General features: G+C 35.9%; 1 protein-coding gene across 1 annotated transcript; it reads right to left on the reverse strand.

Moving 5' to 3' along the window:
- Positions 1-1724: 1724 nt before the first annotated feature.
- Positions 1725-5319, reverse strand: anxa1a (annexin A1a). The gene is made up of 13 exons (XM_081365739.1): positions 5157-5319; positions 4615-4717; positions 4277-4361; positions 4086-4180; positions 3887-4000; positions 3653-3743; positions 3284-3363; positions 3028-3084; positions 2860-2953; positions 2671-2766; positions 2315-2373; positions 2062-2184; positions 1725-1896 (listed from the first exon to the last, which is right to left on the reverse strand). The coding sequence occupies exons 2-13, from the start codon at positions 4687-4689 to the stop codon at positions 1843-1845; spliced, it is 1023 nt and encodes a 340-aa protein (XP_081221865.1). The 5' UTR covers positions 4690-4717; positions 5157-5319; the 3' UTR covers positions 1725-1842.
- Between the last annotated feature and the right edge of the window lie 6621 nt (positions 5320-11940).

The raw sequence follows: 11940 nt of genomic DNA on the forward strand, positions 1-11940 counted from the left end.
GTTTACTTAAAAACTTTTAGGCACATTTTCCTCTCTGTAAATAGGCACTTGTCTTTGTTTTTATGACAAAGTTATAATAGATTGAAAAGATTCTTGAAGCACCAATTGGGGTTTCTCAGATTGACACACTGGCAGAACCTTCTGGAGTTTTAAAAGTAAACTTAAAGGGGAACTCCGGTCAATTTAAAAAAAAAAAATGTAAATTTGGAGTGCTGTCAGTACAGAGAACAACGACAAAAATCGGTGTTGCCTACACCGTGTTATCCTCTTTTTAAAATTTGCACCCTGTTGACTTCAATGGGGCAAGTTTTAAACCTGCTTTTAGCCTCTTAACATCCTTGATGTGTCATTACAAGAGTCATTCTAGAATTGGGGATACATTTCGAGTCTCCCAGATAAACCTTCTTTTATTTAAATAATAAAAAACTTTTTTGAATCAATTTTGAATAATAACACAAATTATATTACACTATCACTAAAAATAATGCCTTATGTATAGTTAGGAATACAATTTAATGGGGAAATATTAACTAAATGACTCCCACTGCACCTATTATTGACTGTCTCCGCCTCCTGATTCATACATTCAACTTGAATTATCATGAAATAATTAAGTCTAATTTTCAAATATTTTTTTTTTTGTTTACTCTTTTAAGTTATATTAACAATTGCATAGAATATAGATTTTCTGTATTATTTGTAATTTAATTAATAAATAAATAGATTTGGTGTCTGTCCCTACATCCTGGTCAACTCTGTTACCTCTGTTATAAAACAAAAAAAAACCTCCAAAGCATTTGTAGAAAAAGCATGTGACATGCACCAAGGGATGTCACTTCCTCTTGTGGGAAACTCTGGAAAACGTGAAGTATTTCATTATTCTTCTCTCATTAATTTGTACAAAATGTTTAGTATACACCAATAGTAGATTAATTATTTGTCAAATCTATTATTGTGATATTGCAGTGAATCTCTCATTCACTTTTTAAAAAATGATAATATGGTGAAAACCCATAAATTTATGATTTGACATGGCATGTGATATCTGGTTTGAGGTTAGTATTTTGAGATAAAGCACAAAATGGGGGAAAATGTCAACTCTGTTGTCGTCAACTCTGTTATCAACCCATATAAATCAACCCATTTTGTCTGTAACAGAGTTGACAGATTTTTACATTGATGTTCAGTTAGTAAATTGATGTTCAGCATTAATATTTTAAACCTTACAAGTTTAAGATCAGCAAATATTTAAAATGTTGAATTTAAAGTGCCTTCTATGAAAATAAAAAGGTTTAACAGAAAAAGAAAATCATATTTTTTTTGTTTTCTTTCTATACTTGAAATGTGCCCGCAATTCTGGAATGACCTACAAGTGCACAGCCAATGTGAGTGATTCCTTCGGAGTGAACACGGGTGAATCTGACTGCAGTAGATGTGAAAGATATGAATAAAAATTATGTTTATTCAGCCAGCGCGCATACCTGTATTTGCATCCTGTTTTTGGTCGAAGTCCACAGTAGTCGATTGTCGAGTTCACGCGCATAGGTTTAGTACCTATGATCACGCGCGTGAACTCGACAATCGACTACTGCGAAAAATTGAGCTCAATGTTAAAATTGACCGGAGTTCTCCTTTAAAGACTTGTGTTGTTCAATAGGCTCTTTCATAGAAATTCATAGATACACACCACATTAGAAGTGTTGCATAATTTACACACAAACATATACATTAAGACAAGTTTTTTTATTTCTAAAAAACATTTTTTAATCCAATATGGTTGTTACATGGGGTATATTGATAGCTGGTAGGTCTTCATTTGTATACATTCATTGTTGGCACCAATTAATTGCCACACAAGGCTAGCAGGATCGCCTCGTAGTCTCCTTTGGTGTCATCCTAAAACAAACAAAATAGACAATCTTTAACAATTGAATCTTTACAGGAAAGGACCACAGTATCACACTCACTATTTTGTGTTTATGTATTGAAGAGTACAATAATGACAGCACAGAATAGAAATTCAATATTTTAAATTTGCTAACTGAGATTTACAGTATTTACCTGGATGTCCTGGTAGAGACTCTTGCCAAACTTTTTCTGATACTCTTGCTTGATTTTGGCCAAGTCGATTTCAGAGCGGCTCACCAATATTCTGGTCAAGATCTTGCCTTTGTAACCAGAGCCCTGTGAAAACACAAAGTCACACTGATGGATCTTGCTGCTGTATTTCCAACACATTTATAAAAGGTGCAATTTTAAATGTATGACTCTCGTGTTATATTAATGTATCAATTATATGTCGAGTTACACTTGCCTTCATTGCTAGATTCAGTTTATCAGCAAAGAATGCAGATTTGTTTCCAGCACATTTTACTGTTGAAAAGATGTCAAGTGACAGTGTTATGAAAACGTGAAAATATTTTTTTTTTCCAGAAATGTCATGCAGCTTCTGTTTCATTGTTCAAAGCTTTCTCTTAAAATAACATTCTTGTCGTATTGTTGCACACAGTAAAAATAAAATGGCATTCTTGTCATACTTTAAGTAATTAAAGTAATTGATACATCTAAGGCCATTCACAGAGAAGTTTGCAGTGGAATTATTGCATGTCATACCATTTTATAATGAGATATGTAAAGCTATAGACAGTCATGAAGGTTCGAGTGTCTCACCAACAGCAGTCAAGCAGTTCTCAATGTCACCCTTCAACTCCAGATCAATGGCTTTTGCAACATCCACTTTACTGTACTTGGCGTACTGCTGAAAAACTAAATATAAAGAAAAAAATGACATTATTATGTATTAAGTGGATTAGAAGACAACTGCTCTACTTATTTTGAAAACAGGGAGGTCAACCATACTTTTCCTCAGCTGAGGAGCGTTCCGTGTTGTGAGGATGTCAATGAACACAGCACAGTCTGTGCCTTTTCTTTTCTCTCCTGCCTCATACAAGGCCTACAGGCAGAATCAGAGTTCAAGAGACATGTACACAACAACCCATCAAATCTTCACAATAAACACTTGATTACCCTGGCATCTTTGTCAGCAAGGTCATCTTGCACAACCTTGTCTTCACTTCTGGCAGCCTATGAATTCAAATTAAAAGAAAGATTATTAACAAGCCAATTCAAGTCACAAATCACTCTACTAGTGAACTGAAGTGCAAAATCAGATGTGTTTGATAAGACAGACATCTAAGACATGCAGTACTGGGACTGGGAGGGGCAGAATTGAGAAACACTACTAGAAAATGTAAGGCAGTTCATTTATGTAAGAAAAGCCAACCTTGCAGAGAGCAAGTAGGGCATTCCTGAAGTCTCCACTTGTCTCAGACTTGATCTCCGCCTCTAGATCCTTTTTATAATCTATAAATGTAAGCCATACATTAATTTACAGGTATACTCTACTCAGATGCCATAAACCAGGGGTGTCCAATCCTGCTCCTGGAGGGCCACTATCTTGCACAGTTTAGCTCTAATTCTGAACCAACCAGCTAAGCAAGATCTTCAGGATAACTAGAAACTTCCAGACAGGCATGTTGGAGCAGACTGGGGCCAAACTCAACAGGACGTTGTCCCTAGAGGAGCAAGATTGGACACTCCTGGCATACAAATATTTAAAAGACAACTGGCTGATAATTAGCATTGATGTTACCTTGTTTGTAAACTTGTTTAATATCTCGGATCTCTTTATTGGTTCTAGAGGCCAGAATCTCAACAAGTGTATCTTCATCTGTGCCCAAACCCTGGAGAGAAAAAGACTGCGTTATCAGGAGGGGTTGTGAAATTGAGAAGATATGCAAGTCCAGTTAATATATTTAAAATATTCACCAAATACAGGGTAAAAATGTGAAGTTTATCTTTATCTACAGTTGGAAAATAATGTTACCTTCATGGCATTTTTGAGCAGAGAGGCATCATACTGAGCAGGAGGCATCAACAGGCTCAGAACCACATCTTCCAGCTCACCTTTAAGGGCAGCTTTCAGGGCTACATCTAGAGGCTGCACATAGGAGAAGAGGTCATTTAGATGAAGGTGAATCCAGAGAGAAAGAATGTGTTCATTTCAGGTCAACTGAATGCAATACCTTGCCGGTCGCTTGCTGGTAAGCAGCCTTAATTTGCTGGCGCTGGGAATTGCTTCTGTGGACCAGTGTCTCAATGATTGTGGCCTCGTCCACACCTGTGCACAAACATTTGTGTCAATAGAGCAAACAGATGCACAATGCACAGACATAAACGTGTTTTTATAGATTTTCACTTTTCAACATATACCAACCTTTTGCCTTGATAGCTTTGTCCAGGACACCTGCATCTGCAGCCGCATTAAACTGAGCAAAGGGCTTCACTGTCCCCTGTCCCTCCTAAAGACATGAGACACACTTAATAAAATCCTTTAAACATAGCCTACATATTACATAGCCTACAAACTAACTAATAGCAGATCAATTTAAGAAGTCTATAAAACATTCAAGGAGGAAAGTAAAGCAGTAACATTGAAGCTCTTGCCCTTTAACAGGATGGCTGTGACTAAAATGGGGAGTGGAGTACATTCCTATCACTGACTCATTCAGTCTGGAGCTGCTCAAATTTTCCAGAAAGTTAAAGCAAACTTACTGAGATGTCTTGTACTGTGTTTTCTTGCATGCCCTGATAGGCAAGCTGCTCGAGAAAAGCACTGATGAAGGACATGTTGACACTTGGAACTGAACAGACAAACCTACATGTTGGCATAAATACATATATCAAAAAGCAAGAATCCTTAAAAAATATATAAATCATATTTTATATACGTTCTCTAGCAGTTTTAATCTTATAAGAAGGACATGATTCATCAGTAAAACAGAACATGAAAGACGCCAGTCAAACATCAAAATATTGAAGACGACAAAACAATTCACAAAACCAGGATGAGGAGTTTAAGAGCTTTAAGTTGTTTAGAACTACTTTAAGCAACTGTATTGCATAATAACTTTGTTGCATAATGTTCATTAGCATTTTTTTTTCATTTACTTTCCTCATTTGAATCTTATTTTTCAGTAAACAAAAACAACGCTTTCATAAAAATGCAACAATTATTTATTTAAATACAAAAAACCGACAGCACTGTCGTGAGTTCGACGTGTGAGAAGTAAAGAAAATCCCAGTTCGCCACTTACCCTGACCGAATGCACAGCAAGCGAGTAGAGGAAAAGTTTCAGCTGTATTTATACACAGAACCACACCTAGCAACATCAGCTTAACTCTTGCGCTACAGTTGGGCGTTGTCTCCGCAAGTCTACTTTCCTCCGTCCTTCCCCTTTAAACACCCAGTTCTATTGTACGCAAAAAGAAAATCTGTGGAATGCACATAAAAATAATAAAAGTTATTTTAACGTTGACATTCGTTAGACATTCGGTTTAAACTCTCAGCCTAGACCAGCTCAGATTTACAAGTTCCCTTTGCATAGCACAAGGATTAATTAAAAAAAAAAAATTAATTGAATTCTTAATTAGCCCTATAAATGAATTAGTCTAAACAATTTAAATATGACATTATGACCTGCATCTAGGAATGCTGCTTCTGTGGATTGTTTTTTAAAAACTTCTTGAGACACAAATCTTTTTAATTAAGGTTTTAGATTTTTTTTTTCTCCTTGTTTGATTTATTTTGTTCTGTAGGCTATGCTGTACGCTTTGAGTTTGAGAAAGGTTTGTTAAAATTAATTTAATAAATAAAATGTATTATTATTATATAAAAATAATAGTAAAATGTTCAGAAAAATATCCCTTTTATTGCACAAGGCTCTGTTTTTGGAAGTAACATTTAATATGTTTTATAATAACTTTGGAACTTTAAATGTATGCAATAGTTTACTGTAAATCCATTAAACTACAACACAGTTTGGCTTAAAGGTATCAAACCAACTGTAAATTACTCAGAATGTTTCCTATATTTTTTATATACAGTAGACGACTGAACCCATTTAAATCTAATAAACTACAACACTGTTTGACCTACAATCAAATCAATAGGGGATAATATTCTGAGTAAATTTACAGTTGGTTTGATTTACCGTTAGGCCAAACTGTGGTTTAATGGGTTTAAATAGGTTCCGATTTGGACATGTTATGATCACATAGGCCAACTCACTTCATATTACTAATCATTTAAGCAACCCAGCAGGCATATTCCTACCTGTATATTATTTCCCATTGTCATAGACAGAATGAGTCATAAAGAATAGCCATTGTCTTCTTATTTCATGCAACACTTGAACCTGACATTATTGGTGCATTCTTGTTGTTGTTGGGAGAGAGCCCAACAAATTCAAGGCATGTCTGGTGAATGTATTTTCACCAGTCATTTCAGAAAACAAATCATTTTACATACTTGGATGAACATGTTATATTGCTACCATGCATTTCATTTCACATTTTATCACAATAGGTCAGGTTATTTAAAAAATAGTTCAACCAGAAAACCAGAATGAACACTTTCTGTGCATTCACATGTAGGCCTACACGATAAAAAAAAATGTTGTCACAAAAGTTTGGACTACCCCCCTCTAATTTTTTCAGTTATTTACAAGTACGGAATTATGTTAAAAGTAGCATACCTAACTCTGAAACTTACAAACCCCCTGAACATCTTTATTTTTGTATAACTTCTGAACTTGACATGAAAGGTCAAGTTTCTAAATTTGTTGAATGTTTAAATGACTCCAGAGTTCCTCCAACACAACATTTAAAGCTGTAGATTATATAATCTCTTGCAGTGTAACTCAGTTTTTTCTATAATTGGGTATTGGCATTTTATTTTAAGTATATTTAAGTATAAGTATATGTGTATCTGTGTATATGCATATGTTTGGATATTGTACGTTTGTGTGTGTGTGCTATATGTATATGTATAGACATTTATCATTATTGTTGTTTTTTTATCATTTTTATAATTTTTTTATTTACCTTATTTATTTGTTACTTATTTGCTGGCATTGGGTGGGGGTTGTTCTGTGAAATGTTCTAAATCTTTTTTTTTTTCTTTTTTTTTTAGTTTAGGCCTACATATTAAACACCCTTTTCTCAGGAATGTATTTGTTCTCAGGAGAACAACTGAAAATGCTGTTGCGAAAAGTCTGCAATGTGAATACTCTGCTACACGCCATCAAGCATGCAAGATGGAGGCAGTTTGCACAATTCTTGGAAGCAATTTATGTGAAGCTTTTTATTGCATTTATTTACTGTGTTGCGCAAATGTTGTTTTTTTTAATCAGGGTTCAGTGGCTACGATAGCACATTATGATCTCCTTGAACAGCTGGTTAATTAACTGAATTTGTGAGAAAAGGGGCATTGGATAACAAACAGAGACGGGCAATGCTTCTGAGGTTCTAGTTCTCCTGCATTCCTCACACACCAACCAACTAATCGCAATGTGGCATCTTACTATTCACATTCTTAGGACAAAAGGTTGACTGTTGGAAAGATACAACCAGTAATTGCTGTTTTGTGAATGCAGACCTGTCGGCACATGCATTTATGTACAGGACTGACCTAACACTGCCCAAACAGATTGTGACGTATTTTCTTCAGTATTTCCTCACATTGTTTACTTGTAAACCTCTGGTCTTGTAAACTCTTTTGACATGTAAATGCATCTACCATGGAATTTGTGATATTCAAACATTTCTGCCTAACATCCGCTAGCACAACCGGGTGATGTTGATTTACTATTTGCTAAGTGTGATATTGGAGCATGATTTTCAACACTTGCGCAACTCAGCGAGATCATCTGGGTTTATTCCAACAACTGTAACTCACTTGACAGCTAATTTTTTTGTTACTTCACTGAGTAAGCATATTAAATCCTTGTAATATTTTACAGAGGGAAGATGAACTATAGACCTGTGTTATATTTTCTTTGCCTTCAAACAGGACAGATGACTGCATACACACTGTATAAAATGTTAAACCAAAAATATTGGGGAAATGCTACAATAAAAAACAAGTAGGCTTATTGATTGTATGGGTTACCTGTCTATATACACTCACCTAAAGGATTATTAGGAACACCTGTTCAATTTCTCATTAATGCAATTATCTAATCAACCAATCACATGGCACTTGCTTCAATGCATTTAGAGGTGTGGTCCTGGTCAAGACAATCTCCTGAACTCCAAACTGAATGTCAGAATGGGAAAGAAAGGTGATTTAAGCAATTTTGAGCGTGGCATGGTTGTTGGTGCCAGACTGGCCGGTCTGAGTATTTCTCAATCTGCTCAGTTACTGGGATTTTCACACACAACCATTTCTAGGGTTTACAAAGAATGGTGTGAAAAGGGAAAAACATCCAGTGTGCGGCAGTCCTGTGGGCGAAAATGCCTTGTTGATGCTAGTGGTCAGAGGAGAATGGGCCGACTGATTCAAGCTGATAGAAGAGCAACTTTGACTGAAATAACCACTCGTTACAACCGAGGTATTCAGCAAAGCATTTGTGAAGCCACAACACGCACAACCTTGAGGCGGATGGCCTACAACAGCAGAAGACCCCACCGGGTACCACTCATCTCCACTACAAATAGGAAAAAGAGGCTACAATTTGCACGAGCTCACCAAAATTGGACAGTTAAAGACTGGAAAAATGTTGCCTGGTCTGATGAGTCTCGATTTCTGTTGAGACATTCAGATGGTAGAGTCAGAATTTGGCGTAAACAGAATGAGAACATGGATCCATCATGCCTTGTTACCACTGTGCAGGCTGGTGGTGGTGGTGTAATGGTGTGGGGGATGTTTTCTTGGCACACTTTAGGCCCCTTAGTGCCAATTGGGCATCTCAATTCATGAAAAAATATTTAATCCATTATTAAGGGAAGACAGTAATTCACAAAACTGACAGATGAGCACAATGCAGGTTTTTTCATTATTGTCCCAGAGAGATAGACCAGTGTAGATCTCATTACAATCTCTATCGCACACATTGGAAACCTGATGCAGCTTGTGCACCTGAAACCTCATCCACTGAGGTTAATATTTAACAAGTGTTGAGAGTTTGGTTCCTCACAGAAACAAGCATCTTTCCAGTTTTTTGCCAGTCTACCAGTCAGGTCTTCCTCCGCAGTCAAGTGTCATCTTGAATCCAGGTAATCCTTCTGATTTATTGATTCATTTATTTCTTTAATCTGATTCGTAAAGCGGATAGTGATGGTTTCACTAATTATGTTAATGATCATCTCTCCGATTTAACAAAAGCTATTAAATGCAAGTCTATGTTTGTTATAGCCAGAGGTAGCTTTATATATATATATATATATAACCTGTACTTTCATTAAATGAAGAGGTTGTTCACACCCTTAATCCTGGTTAACCAGTGGAATAGTAAAATATGTATATATTCAGATGGATATAATATAAAATAGTTCTTAAAATATGTTTTAAGTTGCATTCACCTTATTAAACTGCATTGCTCAGTTTACATGTTTGTTTGTGTGAAGGAATCTGGCTGGTACAGTCACCTCTGAGTGTAACCTGCAAAGAGAGTTTCAACGTATCGAGTGCTTGTACCATTTCCAAACAAAACAGCTTGAGATACGAACACTCTGGCATCATGTATGTCAATTCTGGAGCAGAAAATGCGTCCATGTCTCTGAACTTCTTGGGCAGGAAGTTACGTAATCACACTGTTGCCCCAGCAGCAAAACAACGTAAGTAAATATCACATGCACACAAGTGCCTACTCCTTCCGTTCATCTTAATGCATCATTTGAGTCATGTAATCAGACTTGAGTGTGTTATATTTTGTGCAATAAAGGTTTGTGAAATAGTTTTTCCTAAACTACTCCGGAGTCATTATCAATGTTCTGTTGTTCCTGTTAATGGAGTAATTTTAGAAGAAAACTTGTACTGAATATTATTGCATCAAAGCAGAGGATTCATTTCCAAAACTACAACCTACTTGCTTTTATAATACCAACAGACACCTTTTTAAGTGTCTAAATGTTTAATACTTTGTTGAAGAACATGTCTGAGGACAGGCTAAATGTTTTCTTTAACTATAGGTGCCTGGGAGACCACTGACCTTTCTCGATATCAGGATAATTCAGTAGTCTCCACCCGAGTGGTGCTTTCTCATCCCATGTCATCAGAGGAACTTCCAGGCAGCGTGCCTGATCTGAGAGAAGAGGTTCAGTGGCGTAGACCGTGTAACATTCATAATACACTCCTAGACCAGGGTAAAGATAGAGGTGAGTTGAGTGTCCCTGTAACCTCCCAGAATCTAAAGAATCTAATATTTGCATAACATTTAAACTAACACCTAATTAAAATAACGTAATAATCTTAATACCACCTCACTAAAATAACTTGATTTGATTCATCTAAACTTGTAACCTAATTTTAAACCTAATTTTAAAACATTAAATTCAACCAACTTTTTTTCTTCAATCATTTTTTCTTTTCTTTTTTGTCTTTTAAGCAAGTACGTCTGGAACAAACGTTTCATCATGATGTTTATGCCGCTGAAAATATTAGAAGAAGAAACTACTTGCATAAAAAATAAGTGAAAGTAATCTCTGTTGTGAAGTACTTAAGGAAGTACTTGTGTTTTGTCATGTACAGACATGTTTAAGTGATTTAAAAGGTCTACTCAGTGCTATTGTGGAAATATTATGATAAATAATGATGTAATTGTTTATTTAATAAAGTACATCCGGTAATGACTTTGTGCTCAGCTCTCGCTTAATTGCATATTTAATTAAACACCCTAAATCTGTTAATGTAAATTTAAACAAAGGAATAAATAAATAAAAACTAAAATGAATGTGTTTGTAAAACTGTCACTTTAAGAAATAAATCAATACTTGAAATGCATAACTTGAATGATAAAATGTATAAATTAAAGATTTAATACATTTGTGTACTGAATGGTATTGTTTATTCCGATGCGTCTCAGTGTGTGACTAAGCCCAGTGAATACCCAGATGACCTGTCAAGCTAATTAACTTTTTTAACTAATTAACATTTACTGCACCCTATTGTTTAGCATTCATCAAAAACTGTCACTGATCCATCCCACATCTTTAAAGGAAATGTTCATCAAGGCTTTGTAAAAAAAAAAAAAAATCTCCAGACTCCCCAACCGAGTCCAGTGAGTGAAGTATCGCTGCCTGTAACTGCATGTTAATATTTAAAGGTGCAGCTAATTGTGAGTTCTCATGGCTGAGGAAAGGTAGACTCAAATGGAACACGTTCAGGCACTGGATCGGCGCAGACCGGCACCGGGATCCAAAGCGAAGTGGCAAAGGTATAGGTTCTGCCATGCAGTGGAGATTGGGCATACTTAAGTGCCGATAAAAGTTTTTTCATTGTCATTGCATTTTCAAATTACAGCACCCAATGTGCCTTCTATGAGTGCAAGCGTAAGACATCCTAAAGATGAGGCTCCAATAGATGTCAAGATGTTTATCCCATACGACTCTGCCAAGCTATGCATAACCCAAGTATGTAGATGTCATTCCTTTTGCTTTCGTATATGGATTATTGTGTAGGCATTGTTTTTTTTTTTTTTTTTTTTTTTTTTCATTAAATGTAACCTAAGCCAATATATTTTGGTCAAGACATTGGAACAGGAAATTTTGTTTCTCAAGAGTTTTGGTTTGCTTCTTGCATTAGTCACATGTCTGTCACTCCCTCTGTTGCCCTGGAGCATGAGGTGGGAAGGAGACATCTCATCTGATGTCATGTGTTTTAGATTCTTCTGCGAGCAAGGCCCTTTCATACACATTATAAAACAACTCAAACCCCATAATTCATATTGATTCACAAAAGGACAAATCTCATCAGGTTCCAGTACACACCCCATGTAATCTTGGTTTAGTTTGCTAAATGTAGAGCTGTTAGCATTATGCCATCATACACTCACTTGTATATACTTTGTAAGCAGTAAGCTTTAATAATGTTTCCCAACC

This window comes from Scardinius erythrophthalmus (genome assembly GCF_964197995.2).
Source record: "Scardinius erythrophthalmus genome assembly, chromosome: 5".
NCBI classification, from domain to species: Eukaryota; Metazoa; Chordata; class Actinopteri; order Cypriniformes; family Leuciscidae; genus Scardinius; species Scardinius erythrophthalmus.

Bases quoted from the DNA above. Each gene is read 5' to 3' on its own strand.
- anxa1a (XM_081365739.1), bottom strand. From the start codon at position 4,689: ATGTCCTTCATCAGTGCTTTTCTCGAGCAGCTTGCCTATCAGGGCATG. The intron at 4,362-4,614 runs GTAAGTTTGCTT...TCATGTCTTTAG, and splicing joins ACACAGTACAAGACATCTCA to GAGGGACAGGGGACAGTGAA. The intron at 4,181-4,276 runs GTTGGTATATGT...GTTTGTGCACAG, and splicing joins CAAAGCTATCAAGGCAAAAG to GTGTGGACGAGGCCACAATC.